This window comes from Oncorhynchus clarkii, chromosome 12 (assembly GCF_045791955.1).
Source record: "Oncorhynchus clarkii lewisi isolate Uvic-CL-2024 chromosome 12, UVic_Ocla_1.0, whole genome shotgun sequence".
Classification (NCBI taxonomy): Eukaryota; Metazoa; Chordata; class Actinopteri; order Salmoniformes; family Salmonidae; genus Oncorhynchus; species Oncorhynchus clarkii.
Window position 1 is genome coordinate 56,227,827 of NC_092158.1, and position 21,938 is coordinate 56,249,764.

General features: G+C 42.5%; 2 protein-coding genes across 2 annotated transcripts; both read right to left on the reverse strand.

The window, feature by feature from the left end:
• Positions 1-2,560: 2,560 nt before the first annotated feature.
• On the reverse strand, positions 2,561-4,024 carry LOC139422084 (forkhead box protein I3-B-like). The gene is made up of 2 exons (XM_071173233.1): positions 3,290-4,024; positions 2,561-3,109 (listed from the first exon to the last, which is right to left on the reverse strand). Exons 1-2 carry the CDS (start codon positions 3,882-3,884, stop codon positions 2,568-2,570), a joined length of 1,137 nt encoding a protein of 378 aa, XP_071029334.1. The 5' UTR covers positions 3,885-4,024; the 3' UTR covers positions 2,561-2,567.
• Positions 4,025-9,105: 5,081 nt separating this feature from the next.
• LOC139422085 (lymphocyte cytosolic protein 2-like) lies at positions 9,106-20,844 on the reverse strand. The gene is made up of 21 exons (XM_071173234.1): positions 20,568-20,844; positions 20,366-20,428; positions 20,189-20,235; positions 19,493-19,558; positions 19,368-19,396; positions 19,204-19,244; positions 18,874-19,078; positions 18,607-18,704; positions 18,449-18,509; positions 18,254-18,355; positions 18,142-18,167; positions 17,827-17,846; positions 17,464-17,568; positions 16,984-17,008; positions 15,968-15,980; positions 15,755-15,830; positions 15,572-15,615; positions 15,346-15,431; positions 10,204-10,278; positions 9,815-9,964; positions 9,106-9,485 (listed from the first exon to the last, which is right to left on the reverse strand). Exons 1-21 carry the CDS (start codon positions 20,643-20,645, stop codon positions 9,348-9,350), a joined length of 1,548 nt encoding a protein of 515 aa, XP_071029335.1. The 5' UTR covers positions 20,646-20,844; the 3' UTR covers positions 9,106-9,347.
• Between the last annotated feature and the right edge of the window lie 1,094 nt (positions 20,845-21,938).

A 21,938-nucleotide genomic window follows, 5' to 3' on the forward strand; every position in this document is an offset into this window, starting at 1 on the left:
GATTATTATATTATTTCTAATCGTTTATGTAGAGAAATTGTATTTACCTTAATTAAATCGACCTGGCTAAGATTTTTTTATTATTTTTAAATACTAAGGGAGCCTGAGCTGGTTACAGGGAGCCTGAGCTGGTTACAGGGAGCCTGAGCTGGTTACAGGGAGCCTGAGCTGGTTTTTCCACTACTGGCATGCAGGAAGCTAAAGACAAAAGAAATCTATCTTTCCCCATAAGCAACACTGACAGAAACAGTTGAAGAGGCACAAGACTGTAAACACAGGGCACCCTTACTGTGATCGCTGGTCACGTATTTATCCCCTCTTTATGACACGTCTGAAAGGGGAGGGCTGTTTCATCCAGTCAAGATAGTATTGGGTCAATAAAAACACATGAGGATGAGGATGGGGTCACTGGAGAATGTGGGTGGGGTGGTGGCGGCGATGGTGCTATAGTTAGAGATGTGTGGCACATGCCACTCGTATCAGCTTTGACTGGGTAATGATGAGGCTGCTGTTGTCATGCGCTGACAGAGTGATTGGACGCCTGAGGGTTCATTTGGATAATAAGACAAAGACACATACTGTACTGATATTTGTCAAAAAAAACAACCATTCACACTTCTCTAACAGAGGAAAGGATTTTTTAAAATTGTTTTATTTAACTAGGCAAGTCGGTTTTTTAGTTACAATGACAGCCTACCCTAGCCAAACAACACTTGTCCATTTGTTCCCGCCCTATGGGACTCCCAATCACAGCTAGATATGATACAGCCTGGATTTGAACCAGGGACTATAGTGACACCTCCTACACTGGGATGCAGTGCCTTAGACCGCTGCGCCACTCAGGAGCCCAGGAGGAAAGGAAGCATCAAAGTAGAGAACAGAGGCGAATGATTATGCCTGTGACTATCACACAGCCAAGACCACTAAGACAAGTGATCATGCTTCCATGTTAAGGGAACCCTCTTTCCCCTTCACTCACCTTCCAGACTGAGTAGTAACAGGGGAGGTGTGGGGTGAGGAGAGGAGAGATGGATTGGAGGGCGCTGAGGCCTGTAGAGAGGATCATTATCCACTTCCCCCTTCTCCTCACTCTCCCCAATCCTCCCTTCAATTTCTCACTCAATGTTTCTCTCATGCCTCTCCACAGATTCTTCCATGCCAGAGATACACATGGGAATGGTTCCTCAAGCATGTTCTCTAGTCCCCCTTTGCTGCCTGCTACTCAGAGGGAGAAATGGGGTGCTGAGTTCCCACAGCTCTAAGCGTTGGGCTACAGATGTTGACCTCAGCATCTTACTGACCTCCTCAGTGGAATCTGTTGAGGTGATGTGTTTTTGTGTGTTTTTTTTAGCTCTTGTGAATATTAGAGGTGTGACATTTTAATGTTGCAGTCAGCAGTTTCTACATTGTGACGGGGTGAAAGCAAATAGTTCAAGCAAATAACTACATGCCGTATACTGTATGTAATGAGTCTACTGTGAATATTATTATTTGACCCTGCTGGTCATTTATGAACATTTGAACATCTTGGCCATGTTCTGTTATAATCTCCACCCGGCACAGCCAGAAGAGGACTGGCCAACCCTCATAGCCTGGTTCCGCTCTAGGTTTCTTCCTAGGTTTTGGCCTTTCTGGGGAGTTTTCCCTAGCCACCGTGCTTCTACACCTGCATTGCTTGCTGTTTTTTTTTTTTTTTCCAACATGGGAAATAGCACACAATTGCAAATAGTCTTTTAACGTTTTTAGGTGTGCTGTTCATATAGTTTAAAATGAAATGGATCTGTTAAATAGGTTATTATGTGTCCAAAAGCATGGCTGACTAATGGTGAGAGGCATTAGCTTATACCCTGAACCGAAGAGGGGCAAATAAAGGGAGATTGAGGAGAGGGGGCTGTAGCTGTAAGTGGGAGCAGAGGGCAACCTTGAGGAACAAGTTCTGTTGCATATATCTTTTTTTCCCTGGCTCTCACCTGTCCCCCTCCCATTCAGTGTTTAACGGTTTCTTTGCCTCCCTCATTTCACACCCTGTCTCTCAGATCATTGACTGTAATGGGAGCTTGTCTTATCTCAATCAAAAGCACTGGCAATCAGATCTAGATCAAACTGCATGATATAATGTACCATCCTAAATAGTTATTTCAGAATTAATCATGTTTTGAAGTGTGACCATAATCTGTATTTGCCTCTTTAAATCTGTTTTCATGCAATAAATACTCCCAGAAAAATAGCAGTGAGAATTTCTTATTGTTGTTGTTCTTTATTTAAAAAAATAGTAAAAAGCTCGATGACAGGACATTTACGTACATCACATACAAAACCCACTTTAAAAATGTTTGAATCCAAGAATCCCTCAAATGTTTTACAGATAGTTGAGTTCATATTATAAAGACAGTATATGGAACAACAAACAATATACATACGTACAATCAATTAAGAGTGAGGGAAAAAAAACATTGTAAATCATCCTCTTTAGTATGAGTTCAGTGAAGTTTCATTCTCTGCTGAGGAAGACGTTGTAGTGAGAGTTTGCCCAAAGGCAGGCTGCCCTATGGAGTATCAGTTGTGCTTTACACCTCTGTGCCTTCCTGTTGGTAAAGTATTGAGTCCAAGGCTGGGTATAGCTGGTTGCTGAGCAGGGAGCGGACAGAGTCCCTGTAGCCCCCAGGGTAGAGGGGAGGGGAGGAAGGGATGGTTGGGTGCTGCGGATGAGACATATGGACTTCCCAGTGAGGCACTGTAGCGTTGGGAGAGTAGGAGCCGTATCCCTGGGACGGAGAGGCCCGTTGGGGTACCTCTATAGGCAGCCTGGGTCTGTGGAGGGTGTCTGCCTCTACTGTGTTTGATACCGTCCCCACTTCAGCCATCTGAGACAGGAAGCTGTTCAGGCAGAGGGAGGGAGCTGAGGAGATGGGGGAGGGGCCGCGGTCAGAGGAGCTGGACACGTCACTCATGTTGTTGGGGTGTTTGGGGCTGGACTCTAATGACTCAGAACCTGAGGAGCCCCCGTCGCCAGGCAGGGATTCCGACTTCCTCTTCCTCTTGCGACGGAAGTTGCCATTGTCGAACCTCTTCTCACAGTTGGGGTCCAAGGTCCAATAGTTACCCTTGCCTATAAGGAGACACATAAGACATCTTTGTTAAGGATTTGCTCTCACATAGTTGGGCAAGAGTTAATATCTGTCTGAGACACATTACACCATTTTTTTAAAGGTTACAAATGTATACATTTCTCTTGGAACACCTTGAAATTAAAAGACCAATTTTTTTTAAACCAAGGAAATGTTCTTACCTGGATCATCCTCATCTCGGGGCACCTTCTTGAAGCAGTCATTGAGGGAGAGGTTGTGGCGAATAGAGTTCTGCCACCCGGCCTTGCTTTTGTTGTAGAAGGGGAAGTTGTCTGCTACATATTGGTAGATCTGGCTCAGGGTGAGCCGTCTCTCTTGGGCCCCATGTATCGCCATGGCAATAAGGGCAGAGTAGGAGTAGGGTGGCCTGACTAGCTTCATCAGCTCTTCTTGAGAGGGCATGGAAAACCAGCTCAGGTCCCCTACCACAACCCCCGGCCCATCAGCACCCAGATAGGGCCTTTGCATGTTGCAGTGTTGGGGCACATAGGGCCCACAAGCTGGCACCGTGGGTCCCTCTATGTAGGGAACACTGTTGAGCTCTGGGCCATTGAACCACAGGTAAGGGTTGGTAGAAGGGCTGGTGTAGTCTCCCAGGTCATAGGCAGGAGGGGTGGCCTGCTGCAGGCTAGGCACGGCTGGAGGGCTGTAGAAGCTGTCGCTGTACAGGCTGAACTCTGGAGACTCCTGTCCCAGACTGGGGTACTGGGTTCCACATGAAGGTGGAGAGAGGCTCTGTGGCACAAACATCGTCATGCTCACCCACAGACTGGTCCTTGGATTGGCAGCTGGTCTCTTCAGTCTGATAAATGGCTCTGGTAAAAAAAAAAAATCTGGATCTTACTTTTCTTCAGTATTATCTGTTCCTCTGCTTCGAGCTGAGAGGTGAATTTGCCTTTCACTCTGTTCTATTTTGTGTCCAGTACAGGTGCATCACAACCTGCCACCTGTCTCACCTGGTCAATTTATAGTACTACAGCGACACCCACGTCTGCTCTGATTGGTTGTTTCTGTGACCGTGTCACACTTTGCATTTGAGTGAGTTTAGGCCGGTTTAGGCGTGGAGGATTCCCTTTGAATTGGAGGTGGAATTCCACCAGTACTCCAACAGCAGTTAGTCTAAGCTCTGTGAAATGTTTTGCAATTTTAATTTGACACCCACCCAGTCAATATGGTTAAGAACATGGGAAAAATGATTGTTTTACTGAGTAATGGGAAATTGGTGCGGCATTTACAAATATTACAGTAATTTAAAAGCATGCATAACAATTTAGACTCTAATATAATAGGTCACTTATTCTTTGGGGAAATCCTGTAAATGGGTTAGCTAACAACGTCACAAAAACGATGCGCACACATCAATGGGGCAGAAGTCCGGGAGTTGTTGTGAGTCTGGGTGGCCAGATATCTACCAACAATGAAAAGAAACTGCCATGTGGGGAATAGTAAGTGACTCGTTTCAGCTAGTTTTGTCTTGTTCTTGATACCCAACAAGATCTCAGAGCATTTCGTATTATTCTCTACGTAAATCTAAGACACTAGTTTTTGTATGATATGTTATGTTTCGTATGGTGTGTATTAATTTGTGGATGTACATCATCCATTTCAATTACAATTCATATAAAATGTTTTACAAATTGCAATTTGTACAATATGTTACAAATTTGCAAAATGTACAATATGTTACAAATAGGGCCTAAAACGATGTTTTCCTTCTACCAGCCACTGTGGCAAGTAGATTTAAAAATCTACCAGCTACTAACATTTTTTACCAGTCAAAATGTTTTTTGAAACACGAGGATAAAGTCTCACTTTAGTAGTTAGACCAACTGTTATGCCTGTGTGCATTGGTTATAAAAACAAATCTGTCAGCACTTCACTCACAGCGCACACAGCCCCCCAGCATGGATTCCTATTTATTTGTGTATTACCAGATATGAAATAAAATTTTATTAAATTCTTGCATGGTAGAGCCCTGTGTGTGACCATCCGCCAACGTGGCTGGTGAATTAGACATTCTTACCCACCAATGCCAAAATCTACCCGCATTTGGCAGGTGGCCGGTGTTCATTTTAGGCCCTGGTTACAAATGTCCAAAATGTACAATATGTTAGGAATTTGCAAAATGTATGATATGTTACAAATTCCAATTTGTTGTGACTAAAAGGTTAAGGTTAGGGTTAGGGGAAGGGTTAGCTAACATGCTCAGTAGTTGCAAAGTAGCTATAAAGTAGTAAGTAGTCGAAAAGTTGCTAATTAGTTAAAATGCTAAAGTTGTCTGTGATGAGATTCAAACACACAACCTTTCGGTTATATGCCCACCCATTCACCCCGACCAACCACCCGCCTTTCATTTTTGCTTAAAGTAACCTTCTGTCTTATGTAACCATACCAAACTGTAACATATCTTACTCATTTTGGTGGCCCGGATTTAAGTTACTATGTTATGTCTAGTATATGAGACCAGGCTGTGATACCATGTCTTGTTTTGAGCTGTTTTGACTCATTTCATGTCATTGCTAATATGGCTAAAATTCACTGGCTAGCTAACCAACAAATGTAACAATGTATTTGAGAGACAAACAAGTGATCATTGTGCAAATGTATTCATGTTTTCAAGAAACATTGGAGACGAAATATAGTTTACATGTTGTCAACTATCTAAGCCAACCCTGTCTGTTTTACCACATAGTTGCACATGCATCTGGTTTTGTTGCTAAACAACCAACCCGTCTATGGTGAAATAACTGGTGTTTTTGTAGGGTTTCTAAATAAACACCAACAATTTGGTCATTGGTAAACACAGGCGTAGGAGATCTTATATGTTTTGTTCTACGAGATAATCTTCATCAGCTAATGTCTATTTTATCTATAGTATTTATCTATTTTTTTAAAGTACATAAAGGCTTCATAATTCAGAAAGGTCATGACTGAAATGATCTCCTAGAACAAAATCTCCTAAACCTGTGTTAACCTCAGAACTTATTTTCGGCGTTTATCCCAAAACCCTGTTCTTTCCCCATTAATTTTCCCCATAGAGACGGCTGATCGAACCAGAGGTAACTCATTTCCGGGTTATATGATACAAGCTGGCGAGCTCTGTTGTCATGAATCTTGACCTGGAGGCAGGTCTTAGGGGGGTACAACAAATTACAGACACGTATTGACTGTTTTTACGGCTTTCTTATTAAAATAATGTAGTAATAATGATTTTAATGTACTGCTCAAACTCCTTTTAGAAAACAAGGAATAATGTTTTTTTATTTGTGAATTTATATAAACGAATATGACATTTCCCCATTAGCACAATTAAATGTGAAATAGTTTTTATTTATCCTTATTATAGTTAAGGAAACCGAGCAGCATATTTTCCCATAATAAACAAAAGTCCTCAAGAATGTTATCAATTATAAATCTGCAAATATCTTGCCATAATCTCTTTACATGTAGACAATGCCAAAATACATTCAAAAAATGTTTCTGGATGCTCATCACAAAAAGTACAGTTAATGCTAATGTATGTTCTTATGTTAGCCATGGTATATTGGCCATTTACCACAAGGTGCCTTATTGCTATTACAAACTGGTTACCAAAGTAATTAGAACAGTAAAGGATTTTTTTGGAATACCCATTGTATACGGTCTGATATGCCACAGCTTTCAGCCAATCAGCATTCAGAACTGAAACCACCCAGGTTATATTAACAAATTATTTCCCGTAAGTTGTAACATAAGGAATAAATACAACATCCCTTTGAAATAAAGCACATATATTTCTATCATTGAACTGAGGGAGCAAGGAGAAACACATTGTTCCTGGATAGTCAACAGGAGGCTATTTCAAAAAGGTGAGGTCTGGTTACACCTCTAAACGGCATGAGAGTTCCAGATGGAATATTGTCAAAGACTATGGCAAACTCTCTAGGATGGCGTATATGCTGTTCTCTGTTCTATGCTTCCTGTATGGATACTGGTGTTTTGTGCAATAAAATAAATAATAATAATAATAAGCAATTGAAAGAAATGTTAACAGATTTTTTTAAATGGCAGAACTGAGCGATTTCCGCTAAATGGGCCAGCTGCATGAAAACCAAAATGAGCTTTTTGGTCTTCATTTAAGGTTAGCAGTGTGGTTAAGGTTAGGTTAAAAATCAGATTTTATGACTTTGTGGCTGTGCCAGCTACCACTCTGCAGAGCTGCGTCCAGTTGGCTACATGAGTCACCCCAATAAATACCACCGGCAATTCTCACTGAAGTGTTTTTGTCAACTGGGTGCCAGTTAGTTGGTCAGTCAGATTTCTGCAGCAGAATATGAAGACAGATGCTGTTCTCCATTTAGCTAACTATAATAAATAACTTGAAACAACACTAATGTTTACAGGTATCTTTATTTAGGGACAGTGCTAACATGGTGAGTGTATTTGTGATTGTGAAAATTATTTTTAAAGGAACTTCAACAGGAGAGATCACATGGATCTTATTGCTATCGATAAGCCACACTTGGGACAGCTAACCTTTTGTTCACAGTACATTTAGCAGGAAGGGTCTAGCTATATGGTAACATTTGATCATAAATACCATAGCAAAATGATTTTCATGTGGTAGCCCAGTTAGCCACGGTTTGCAGGCAGCATCAATGTAACATTTGCAGGTAGTGTCTTATGTAACCATACCAAACGTAACATATCATACTCATTTGTATCTTGCGTTTTCATTTACTATGTTACGTCTATTCTATGAGGCCAGGCTGCGTGGCTCCAGAGAGCTTGATGTCTATGGCTTCTTCATGCAGAATAATTCATTTTTACTTAGACAGGGACTTATGTACCGCCATGGCCTTTTTCAGGGTGAGCGAGGGCTTTGATTTCAGTGATCCATGCAGGCTTTACTGCGAACATTTCTGCACAGTCATGGATGATTCAAGCCTGAATTTCGGCAGACAGAGGTATATGGCAGTTGGGTAGTTTTTGTTCCTCATCATTTGTTCCTCCCAAATATATATCCCACCTTATCAGCTCAGAGTTGTCTCTCTCAAGTTGCCTGCAAGGACAGGTTAAGTGTTCCATGATTCATTTCCAGGAAAAAAAAATCTTGGAGGCTGCCAAGGATGGCAGTTAGTGTGATTGATGTAATCCTCTCCTGCTGTGCTGACACAGACATAACAGCATGTCTGTCTCTCCAGGAGGGTTATATTGTCGGCTATTGTATTATACATACTGTACGATTTATATTTTCTCTCTAGGCAGAGGAGTCAGGTTTAACATGTATTACACTAATGTAAGGCTTGTGTAAATTATAACAAACACATTTGAGATTAGGGACATACATCTTTTATATACAGATTATGATTATGGTTTACAACAGGTTCGTGGTGCAGATGCAACACACTTGAACTTGTTTTAATACTACACCACCAGATCAGCAGTGAGACAACCCTTTTTGTCATCGTCTATGTTTCAGGCAAGTTAGAGAAACAACGGAAGTCGTTGACAAAAAAGTCAATGGAAAAGACGGGCAGAATTTGGCACAGAGGTCAGTGAAGTTTTTCTAGTGTGCCGCCATCAATAACCAATGATTTGTAGAATTTCTGCCACGTTTCCAATCCCAAAAAATGCAAAGATGGTTTAAACAGTAAATACAGCTACATAAAGGAACATACAGTGTCAGAAATTAAATTTACATTGCTTTCATTTAACCGTGCAAGGAAAGAAATACTGTTTAATTTGGAAGCCAATCAATTCCGTATTATGAAAGCTCAGCAGTAGTGATTGACTGTTTACCCCACTATGTCCTTACTTGGACAATGTGTGCTTGGTTCTGATTCACAGCAGATCTTGCTGCTATCTAGGCTCGTAACAGGAAAATAACACAGAGCAACATAAACATTTACAGAACTACGCACACGGACATTTTCAGCCTCTGTGGTTTCCGTACTCAAATAAATACATAAGTAGAGAGAAAAAAAAAGACAAATATTGTTGAACCAGTATTGACTTTTCTTTTTCAAGTCCATCGAGTAAACAGTTGACAGTGGCGCACTCTTCATCCAAGAGTCACTTGGCTTTACATTAAATGACTGTACATGTAAAGACAATGTACTGGAATTCAAAGGTTGCATAATTCATTCCCCCATAATGTTAGTGGTATTCTTTTATTAAAACCAATGTCAATCTTGACTATTGGTCCATGTTATTGTTCTCCCTCCCCCCAGGTTTCTACTAAAAGGATGGACGGAGACCTGCTGGGTAGATCAGGGGACACTGGTTCTGCTGACCTGCTTCACGGTTCTTAGCATCAATCAGCAGAAGTGGTTGCTGTCTGTAATGGTTGATGATGTGTGCCACCATCGGAAAGGTCTGAAACAGAAAACAGGAACCCATCCATTAGCAGGGGTTCATTGAGTCGTATCATAACAAAAGCTGAAACATACATGTCAGATGGTACATCTAATCAAATATTCTTGTTGATTGTGGAGCCAAAAGTACTATATAACAAACTTTCAGATTCCAGATACAGTTCACAAAGCTCACTACGTCATCCTCAGAATGCTTGCTAATATGATATAGAATTACACATTTTACTCCGACTGGTCATAATTAGGGCTATGAATTTATTTTGGACCATTTGACCTGAACAGGATCAACTCCAAGCCTCAGTCAGGATGAATGAGGTAGATATTGTGTACCTCTGAGCCCTTCAGACCAGTTCCCAGCAGAAACTCGTTCTGTTCGCAGCGAATCTGGATATTGTAGACTTTGTCCTGGTAAAGCACCATGAGCGTATAGGGCTGGATGGACGAGCGCTTAGAACTGTCTCGTACCAGAAATGCACCATCCTAATCAGCAAGTGAAACAGAAAAACACTGCTCGTCATAGTGGTGTTTGTATTCTATCACCACAGAGCACTAGTGAACTATACATATTTATTTAAATAATATTGTCATTTTGGACATTGGACTATATATGATATTTCATGGTCCCCTTCGAAAAACCATTGTCACAATGAATCTGTAAGTGCAGAGTTATTACCGTCAACCAGGTGTGTGAGTGATATTGGTAGCAGAAGACGCCTCACCTTATTGACCCGTCTGAGACAGCTCTCCGCTTGGCCCCGTGACACCTGGCCAACGTACCACTGAGGGTTCATGTCCTACACATTCACATAGGAACACAATCACACATCAATAATATGGGATTTGTGACCTGTTACTAATTTCTGTAATAGGATTCAGACAAAAACCATGTCACAACAACAATTGCTACGTTCGTAATGTTTCCAAATGTTTCAATAGAAGTGAGTTGTCGTCTTTTACAAACCTATCAAGAATATTTTTTCCATCCTCGTAACATTGCCTAAATCAGAAAACTTTTGTCTAAAAATGTGCAGAAAAGCTAATCCATGCTTTTGTCACTTCTAGATTATACTACTGCAATTCTCCACTCTCCGGCTGCCTGGATAAAGCACTAAATTAACTTCAGTTAGTACTAGACTCGGCAACTAGAATCCTGACTAGAACCCAAAAAATGTGATCACATATTACTCCAGTGCTAGCGTCTCTACACCGGCTTCCTGTTAAGACTAGGGCTGATTTCAAGGTTTTACTGCTAACCTACAAAACATTACCTATCTCTCCGATTTAGTCCTGCCGTACATACCTACACGTACGCTACGGTCACAAGACACAGGCCTCCTTATTGTCCCTATAATTTGCTAATCAAACAGCTGGAGGCAGGGCCTTCTCCTATAGACCTCACTTTTTATTGAACGGTCAGCATATCGAAGTGAGAGACACAGACTCGGTCTCGAGCTTTAAGTCTTTACTGAAGACTCATCTCTTCAGTAGGTCAGTTGGACCTATGATTGAGTGTAGTCTGGCGTAGTTGAACGGCAAGGTACTGGAGAAACAAACTGCCCGGGTCCCCCTCTCTCCACTGGGTTTCTTTATCTCTAACCCTATTACGGGGGCTGAGTCACTGGCTTACTAGTGCTCTTCCATGCCGTTCCTAGGAGGGGTGCGATACTTGAGTGTGTTGTGTCAGACATTATCTTTCTGTCTGGTTTTGCGCCCCGTCGGCCTTGTGCGTCGGAGGAGATCTTCGTGGGCTATACTCAGCCTTGTCTCACTGTAGTAAGTTGGTAGTCTGTTGATATCCCTCTAGTGGTGTAGGGGTTGTGCTGTTGTAAAGTGGGTGGGGTTATATCCTGCCTGGTTGGCCCTGTCCGGGGGAATCGTCGGGTGGGGCCACAGTGTTCCACTTGACATTTCCCACATGTTATGTTACTGCCTTATTCTAAAATGGATTAAATAAATAACAATCCTCATCACACATCTACACACAAATCCCATAATGACAAAAAACATTAGTATTCAGACCCTTTACTATGACACTAGAAATTGAGCTCAGGTGCATCCTGTTTCCATTGATCATCCTTCAGATGATTCTACAACTTGACTGGAGTCCACCTGTGGTAAATTCAATTGATTGGACATGATTTGGAAAGGCACAAAACCTGTCTATATAAGGTCCCACAGTTGACAGTGCAAAAACCAAGCCATGAGGTAGAAGGAATTGTCCGTAGAGCTCCGAGATAGGATTTTTTTTTTAAATGTATTTATTTTTATTTTACTAGGCAAGTCAGTTAAGAACAAATTCTTATTTTCAATGACAGCCTAGGAACAGTGGGTTAATTGCCTGTTCAGGGGCAGAACGACAGATTTGAGGGCCCTCGGAGTGTGGTGTCAGGAAAACAACCTCACACTCAACGTCAACAAAACTAAGGAGATGATTGTGGACTTCAGGAAACAGCAGAGGGAACACCCCCCTATCCACATAGATGGAACAGTAGTGGAGAGGGTAGCAAGTTTTAAGTTCCTCGGCATACACATCACAGACAAACTGAATTGGTCCACTCACACAGACAGCATCGTGAAGAAGGCGCAGCAGCGCCTCTTCAACCTCAGGAGGCTGAAGAAATTCGGCTTGTCACCAAAAGCACTCACAAACTTCTACAGATGCACAATCGAGAGCATCCTGGCGGGCTGTATCACCGCCTGGTATGGCAACTGCACCGCCCTCAACCGTAAGGCTCTCCAGAGGGTAGTGAGGTCTGCACAACGCATCACCGGGGGCAAACTACCTGCCCTCCAGGACACCTACACCACCCGATGTCACAGGAAGGCCATAAAGATCATCAAGGACATCAACCACCCGAGCCACTGCCTGTTCACCCCGCTATCATCCAGAAGGCGAGGTCAGTACAGGTGCATCAAAGCTGGGACCGAGAGACTGAAAAACAGCTTCTATCTCAAGGCCATCAGACTGTTAAACAGCCACCACTAACACTGAGTGGCTGCTGCCAACACACTGACACTGACTCAACTCCAGCCACTTTAATAATGGGAATTGATGGGAAATGATGTAAATATATCACTAGCCACTTTAAACAATGCTACCTTATATAAATGTTACTTACCCTACATTATTCATCTCATATGCATACGTATATACTGTACTCTATATCATCGACGGTATCCTTATGTAATACATGTATCACTAGCCACTTTATACTATACTATGCCACTTTGTTTACATACTCATCTCATTTGTACATACTGTACCCGATACCATCTACTGTATCTTGCCTATGCTGCTCTGTACCATCACTCATTCATATATCCTTATGTACATATTCTTTATCCCCTTACACTGTGTACAAGACAGTAGTTTTGGAATTGTTAGTTAGATTACTTGTTATTACTGCATTGTCGGAACTAGAAGCACAAGCATTTCGCTACACTCGCATTAACATCTGCTAACCATGTGTATGTGACAAATAAAATTTGATTTGATTTGATTTGATTTGTACCTTGTCAGCTCGGGGGTTTGAACTTACAACTTTCCGGTTACTAGTCGGTTACTAGTCCAACACTCTAACCACTAAGCTACCCTGCCGCTGTCGAGGCACAGATCTGGGGAAGGGTACCAAAACATTTCTGCAGCATTGAAGGTCCCAAAGAACACAGTGGCCTCCATCATTCTTAAATTCAACAAGTTTAGAACCACCAAGACTCTTCCTAGTGCTGGCTGCCAGGACAAACTGAGCAATCAGGGGAGAAGGGCTTTGGTCAAGGAAGTGACCAATAATCCAATGGTCGCTCTGGCAGAGCTCCAGAGTAGAAGGACAACCATCTCTGCAGCACTCCACCAAATCAGGCCTTTATGGTAGAGTGGCCAGACGGAAGCCATTCCTCAGTAAAAGGCACAAGACAGCCCACTTTGAGTGTGCCAAAAGGCATCTAAATGACTCTCAGACCATGAGAAACAAGATTCTCTGGTCTAATGAAAACAGGATTGAACTCTTTGGCCTGAATGCCAAACGTCACGTCTGGAGGAAACCTGGCACCATCCCTACGATGAAGCATAATGGTGGCAGCATCATACTGTGGGGATGTTTTTCAGCGGCAGGTAATGGGAGACTAGTCAGGATCGAGGGAAAGATGAAGGGAGCAGAGTACAGAGAGATCCTCCTGCTCCAGAGCGCTGAGGACCTCAGACTGGGCCGAAGGTTCACCTTCCAACAGGACAACGACCATAAGCACACAGCCAAGAGAATGCAGGAGTGGCTTTGGGACAAGTCTCTGAATGTCCTTGAGTGTCCCAGCCAGAGTCCGGACTTGAACCTAACTTAACATCTCTGGAGAGACCTGAAAATAGCTTTGCAGCGATGCTCCCCATCCAACTTGACAGAGCTTGAGAAGATCTGCAGTGAAGAATGGGAGAAACTCCCCAAATACAGGTGTGCCAAGCTTTTAGAATCATACCCAAGAAGACACAAGGCTGTAATCACTGCCAAAGGTGCTTCCACAAAGTACTGAGTAAAGGGTCTGAATACTTATGTGATATTTCTTTCTTTTAATTTCTTCAAAATTTGCAAACATTTCTAAAAATATATTTTTGCTTTGTCATTATGGGGTATTCTGTGTAGATTGATGAGGGAAATATGCTTCCTCTAATTCTCTCTCTCTCTCCTCCCAGAGGAGCTGCACTCTAGGACCGTGCTTCAGGACTTACATTTTTTTTTAAATCTTTATTTAACTAGGCAGGTCAGTTAAGAACAAATTCTTATTTTCAATGACAGCCTTGGAACAGTGGGTTAACTGCCTGTTCAGGGGCAGAATGACAGATTTGTACCTTGTCAGCTCAGGGATTTGAACTTGCAACCTTCCGGTAATAGCCCAACGCTCTAACCACTAGGCTACCCTGCACTACTTGGCCGGATGACTCCTGGCTGTCCCCAGTCCACCTGGTCGTGCTGCTGCTCCAGTTTCAACAGTTCTGCCTATGGCTATGTTCACCGGACGTACTACCTTGTCCCAGACCTGCTGTTTTCAAAATCTCTCTCTACCGCACCTGCTGTCTCGACTTCTGAATGCTCAGCTATGAAAAGCTAACTGACATTTAGTCCTGAGGTACAGACCTGTTGCACCCTCTACAACCCTGCTGGTCATCTATGAACATTTGAACATTTTGAAGAACAATCTGGCCTTAATGGCCATGTACTCTTATAATCTCTACCCGGCACAGCCAGAAGAGGACTGGCCACCCTTCAGAGCCTGGTTCCTCTCTAGGTTTCTTCCTAGGTTCCTGCCTTTCTAGGGAGTTTTTCCTAGCCCCCGTGCTTCTGCATTGCTTGCTGTTTGGGGTTTTAGGCTGGGTTTCTGTATAGCACTTTGTGACATCTGCTGATGTAAGAAGGGCTTTATAAACACATTTGATTGAATGATTGATTAAATGCTCAAAATTACCATTATTTGCACATACAGTACTGCATGAGGGCCTACTGACATATTTGATTGATTCAATAGGAGCTGACTGTCTCACATAGTCAAAGGGCTCTGCTCGTAGACACCACAGCAATTGAGACTAGGGGCTGCAGCCAGAATCTACAATACTCCCTTGGAAGTTATTCCATGTGTAACTCTGTGTTTTTGTCTGTGTCACACTGCTTTGCTTTATCTTGGCCAGGACGCAGTTGTTCTCAACTAGCTTACCTGGTTAAATAAAGGTGAAACTTAAAAAAATAAATAAAGAAGAACAATACAATGTCGCCACCTACTGAGCTATGCAAGTCATTGCATCACTAGAGCCGGTCCAACGTAAGTACGTTCATATTCGAGAATCTGTCTGTCTGTCGGTCTGTATGTTAGGCGGTCACCTGTTCATCCTCTAGGTCTGCCGGTGGGGGCATGGAAGCTTGCACAGGTGACGGCACGGGCATAATCTTGCTCCTGTGGGAGAAAGCTTAGAAAGGAAAAAGGAGAATCCAATCAGTGATCAATCGAGAAGTTGTGAGTCATAGCTGTCAGCTGTGAGTCACACAGTATCATTTACCAGAGTAGAGTGTTTGATAATGGGGACCGAAGTCAAAACACAGCACTCACATGCCTGCAGTCTTGAAGCAGTTGTAGCGATATTAGGTGGCAAGCTGGAGAGAGGTGGAACAAGAGTTTAGAAGTTACCATTCAAATGGTAACCTTTATATTCCATCACCGCTGCAAAGTTATATCCTCCGTATAAGCCATTTTCCTTCCCTAACTTTGACGTTACAAAACAACTGATCTTACCAGTCTGAAGGTAAGGGTGGTCTAGGGAGCCCTGGTCTAGGAAATGTGTTGGAGTTGAAGGACTTGGCCATGGACACTAGAAGAGATACATATAATCATTATGAGAATGAAAGACGTACTGCATAGTCCCTCAGGTTAAAAACAGGAGGAAGATGAAGTGTAATGTAAAGTTCCCTTGTACAAGAAGAAAAAGCTTTTTAGAAAATGACTTACCTTCATTTCGTACCTGTTGGTGACATAAGAGAGGAACATGGTATGAGGTGGAGCTACAGCCTTTTCTCAAGCCCCGTTTATACCTGGTGCTAACATGAGTCCTTTGTTTTGACCCTGTCCACGTTCTGATTGTGCCCACTTTTGCAGATACGTGTCTACACATGGTATTAAATATGTATTTTATGCGTCCACTATGTCTGCATTGTGACCAGATTTCCTGGTTATTACTTGAAGGGATATCCTTTCAAAATAATATTTATTTATTTTAAGACACATGCCACCTGTCAATGATTTTAGAGGGCGGGATAAGGATGATTTAAATGTTTTCAGATTAGATCTACACTTGCAAGATATCCAGACACAATGATTGGTCAGGAAGATCTGATCACAATCAGATCACAATGCGTATTTTATTTTCTTACTACACCTGTCAAAAAATGTGGGCACAATCATAATGTGGACAAGATCAGGACAAAGGACGCATGTTAGAACCAGGAATAAATAGGGGTTTAGTGAAGCTAAATACACAGTTTCAAAATCCTTATTAGCACCCTGCAGCCCACTGCTGGCTTGCTTCTGAAGCTAAGCAGGGTTGGTCCTGGTTGGTCCCTGGATGAATCAGATGCTGCACCCTTCCTCTGGTCTAAAAAAAAAATGCCCCAGGGAAGTGTTTGGGGATATTGCCCTGTGTAGGGTGCCGTCTTTCAGATGGGACTTTTAACGGGTGTCCTGACTCTCTGTGGTCCCTAAAGATCCCATGGCACTTATTGTAAGAGTAGGGGTGTTAACCCTGGTGTCCTGGACAAATTCCCAATCTGGCCCTCATACCATCACGGTCACCAAATCATCCCCAGCTTACAATTGGCTCATTCATCCCCTCTCCTTTCCCCTGTAACTATTCCCCAGGTCGTTGCTGTAAATGAGAATGTGTTCTCAGTCAACTTACCCGGTAAAATAAAGGTAAAAGAAAAATAAAAAACTTCCACCGTTGTGGTGATCCAGTGAAATAGCCTTACCTCATTTCTTGCACCAGGCACATATCTGCAACAGAAATGGACATTACAGATGAATGAGTTGTTATATTCACTTGGATATTTCTAATTAGCGTTAAACTGAGTAAGCGAGCACAAAGATTTAGCCAAATATGTGCAACAGCCAACAAATCAAACGAAACACAGACGGAAAACTGGAAGGGTAATACTAAAACGCTACACATGTTGTGATGCAGAGAGCTTCTCCTTTGTACCACAAGCAAAGGTCCTACAAAGGAGTGATCTGTGGCAGTGATTCACCCCAGCTCAAATAGCTCCCGCTAACTAAACAACCACCATTCCACTCCTCCACCCCATGTCTTCCTGATGGAGTGTACTGTACTTCCGTAACCATTGAACCACAGTGTGTTTATTTAAGGATCAGCTGATATGTAGTGTATATGACATAATGTGCCTGGAGCTGTGCTGTATGGAGCATGAAGGGAAGGTGGATGCACGGCAGACCTGTTGTTGCCCACCGACGAGCTGCTCCTGATGACTCTAGCTGACAGAGGGAGGGGCGGTTTGGGCATCCTGGGAGGGTCTGGACTCCTCTCTTCTGCCTGAGGCCTGGAAATAGAAGGTATGTGAAGTCAGAGGTTCCCATACTGGTCAGAGTAGTGAGCATTTCAGTTATGGCTTGTTTCATTTCTTGAGAAAAAGGAACAGTTATATAACTGAGTGTATGTACAACAAATGTGGCACATATGCACATGTGCAGTCATGATTCAAACACGGAAGGCGGTGCATTGTCAATGACATGAAATAGAACTGGGAGAAGTCGTACGAAGGAAAGCAATACACACAAAAAAAAGAAGACTTCTTTACCTCCATAAATGTGGAGCAGGCTGTGTGTGTGAGGAAAAACAAACATGTCATATACTTCATTGTGAATTCTACCTATTTCGAACTATTAATAAAGACTCATACTATTAGTAAAGGCCTTTAAACACTCACATGTGGACATGCTTCCAGCTAAAATGTATACAGTTATTAAAAGCTAAGTATAACTTCAGCAAGCACATAAAAGATGTATGTGTATAATTGTCTTCACTTGACATTGAGCGATGATGTAGGGATGAGAAGAAAGTTGTTTGGACACAATATAGGACTAATAAGAACATAATCAAATGTAATTCTCACCCTATCGGTTGTGTTCAACTTCCTTGCTGTGTGGACAAACAGAGCAGGTGTAAGAACAGACAACTGCTGTAGTAAACTTTTGCTTGCTAGGTTAAGATTGGTGTGAGAGTACCTGGTACTGGAGATTCAGTAAGGTTTGTTCGATCCAGTTTGGTGGGCTTTATTCTGCGGTCAACTAGTGGAGCAGGGGGAGCACTTGAGAAAGGAGCGGGCACTTTAAAAGACAATATGAAAAGACAAGGTAAAAATCAATACAAGTGACTGAAAAGTGAGATACTAACATTCCAAAGTGTACATTTACTCTTACCAGGGAGTCTGCCAAGGCGCTGGGGAGATTGCTCCCTTCTGGGTGGGGGAGGCTCCACTAGCTGCAGAAACAAAGAGTTTAACGTAATGATGAAGGACTGAGTGAAAGGAGAGAGTGGGGGAGTGAAAGAGGAGTGCAGTCAGAGGGGACATACTCACACTAGGGCGACTGGCGGAGGGGAGTGGAGGACCAGGCCCAGGGCGTTGAGGTGGTGGAGGTGGTTGCCTTACAGCTGTACCGCGGTGCGGGGTACTATCTAAACACAGAGACAGAGACAGACAGACAGACAGACAGACAGACAGACAGACAGACAGACAGACAGACAGACAGACATATTGTAATCAATGTGGGACAATACAAAGTGACAACATATGTCCTTTGTGAGAGTAGTTTTGCATGGCAGTGTTGTACTGATGTCTCCGTACCAATGTAGTCATCGTCAGCCATGCGCTTGGCAGCAAAGAGTTTATGGGGAATCTCATCAGGCGGCTCAGACGGAGGTGGCTCATAGTCATTGTCACTGTCCTCACCTCCAACCTCCGGCCCCTCTGTTGGGTACTCATAATCGCCCACACTGCCGTCATCATCATCAGCATCTGGGCTTACATAGTCATCGTCATCGTCATCATCCTGGGAGTGACAGACAACCAAGTTAAATACTGATGAAAAGATAAATATTCCCGAGAGGAACAAGACTTGAAATTAAGAGGGAGGAATGGAATGCAGTAAACTAACATGGCCAAATACAGACTTACAAATTCATCAGGTCCCCAGGGCTGAACCTCTTGTGATGTATCTGCAGTAGGAAGCAGTAGAATGGTAAAATGTCCCATTTATCATGGTCCAATTGCTTCTATGTCAATCATAATAACTTGATCTAGGGTAAAGCCTATGCTTTCAAATTCTAAATAATACATACCTGGTTCATGATATTTTGGTGCTGTAGATCTGGAGAAAGTACAGAGGAGAGAAAGATTGTGCTTGGATATTGCTTTGAATTAAACTACTAAAGTTGAATAGCTAAGAATTGCAAGAAGTGCACACCTTTTAGCGAAGAATGGCCTTTTTTCTTCTTTCCTGTTGATTTCACAGCATATTTTGGAGATAAGTCTGTAAAAAGAGCAGACAACATTGTGGCAGTCAATACTGCTACCATCTATTGGGGCAAACAGTGTCACCATCTTTTGTCACACAGTCGCGTATCGACACAGTCAATAATTCCCTTATAATTCTATTCTGAGCATGTGTCGCATGTTTAATATTGTGAGCAGTGATTGGTGAGTGCTATTTGAGTCTGCCTGTGACAGGATGTGGGATCTAAAAAGTAGGTTGAAATTTCATTGTCACTCTTTGGCTCTCCGAATGTTCTTCTAAAATAAGGCACCCTACCACTCTCCTCCCTATCTGTCTATCCCTCTGGTCCTTCTTGGTCCCCCGCTTTACTGTTTCCTGCCCTAAAACACTAATGTTAAAAAAAAGAAGTTTATCTCTGTTGAATAGTTTCCTCTCCCTGTGTAATTATCATACTTCCCAACATTTTCATTGTTCAGGGGCATAAGAGACTGAGTGGTCTTCATTTTGCCTTACAATGGTCCACCCAAAAGTGGAGCACTTTTTCAGGGTGCTTAGTCTACCTGGGTGCCTATGCTGGTTTTCCGTGTGAGCATGTAAAAATGGTTTGATGTAATTGTTGAAATGTTCAGTTTAACAAAATTCAAGAGAAATGAATGAAATACTCACGGTGAATGGACTTTGGGGAATTTCTGAATGTCATTTTCACTCATGTTCTACAAAATGATAGATTAAGTATTTCCATTAAGTGATATATCACGACAGTACAAATATTAATTATTTTGTCTTCCAGTCCAACTAGGAACACGTGGGAAAAGGGACACACATTTGCTTCATATCTCTTACCAAGAACCTTTGCCCATTAATATTACATTTCACGATGACTTTGTCACATCCACTTAACTCCAACTGTAAAAAAAAAAAAAAATTAATAAGGACACTGTGAAACAGCTTTGAATATGATGTTGTATGACAGAGAATTAAGGAAAGCTTTTACAGGTTGTGAGCTGTCAACAAAAGGTGCACAATTAACCTGAAAATGACTTACCCTCCTCATGTAGTCTGACAATTGGTGTGGATTCCAGCCCATGACCTCTGACTTGGATGGCACTCTGTCAAAACTCATTGTTTCCCCTCTGTCTTCTGAATATAAATTAAATATTTACAAACTCCTTGGAAAGACAGCTGGCTGGGAAACCTCCTATGTTACGGGGCAGTCATATCCATAACCATGTTTGACTTTGAGGCCTGTCAGAAAATGGCTCCTTGTATCTTGCTGCGACACCCTTGGCAGTGTTCTGTCTGGCGCTGTGCAGAGGAAGTGTGCAGCCTGAAGAGTGTTCAGAGAAATAAAATGGGAAGATATCACTCTTTCACAACACAGAAAAGAGGCAGAACAACACCCACCACAAGTGCTATCTGAGGGCAAAAGTAGAAAAAAAACTATTCTGTGAAATCGTGTCAGGTGTGATGTCAAGTGGCTGGTAGGTGATGAAATCCATCCACCAAGAGTTTTGTATGATCTGAAGTCCAGACAACAGCAACATATACATTTAAATGTCAATATCTTAAAAGCTAGTCCGTTCCCTGAGAGCTCTGAGAAAAGAAAGAAAGCAAACTTCCTCTTGAGTTTCCTGTTGATGATGACAGTAGTGGTGGCAACAGCAAGGGGAAGTACAGCCCCTTGTAAGAAAAATACCAGTTAACATAGCTAGGAGCATAACATACACAACAGGCCTAATGACACTCACGAAGAGCTGTAAAATCTGGACCCCTACAAATCAGCTGGGCTAGACAATCTGGGCCCTCTCTTTCTAAAATGATCCACCGCAATTGTTGCAACCCCTATTACTAGCCTGTTCAACCTCTTTTTCGTATCGTCTGAAATTCCTAAAGATTGGAAAGCTGCTGCGGTCATCAGCCTCTTCAAAGGCGGAGACACTCTAGACCCAAACTGGTACAGACATATATCCATCCTGCCCTGCCTGTCTAAAGTCTTCGAAAGCCAAGTTAACAAACAGATCACCAACCATTTCGAATCCCATCGTACATTCTCCGCTATGCAATCTGGTTTCCGAGTTGGTCATGGGTGCACCTCAGCCACGCTCAAAGTTAAAAACAATATCATAACCACCATCGATAAAAGACAGTACTGTGCAGCCATCTTCATCACCTGGCCAAAGCTTTTGACTCTGTCAATCACCGCATTCTTATCGGCAGCCTCAATAGCCTTGGTTTCTCAAATGACTGCCTCGCCTGGTTCACCAACTACTTCTCAGATAGAGTTCAGTGTGTCAAATCGTAGGTCCTGTTGTCCGGACCTCTGGCAGTCTCTATGGGGGTGCCACAGGGTTCAATTCTCGGGCCAACTCTTTTCTCTGTATACTTAAATGATGTCGTTCTTGCTGCTGGTGATTCT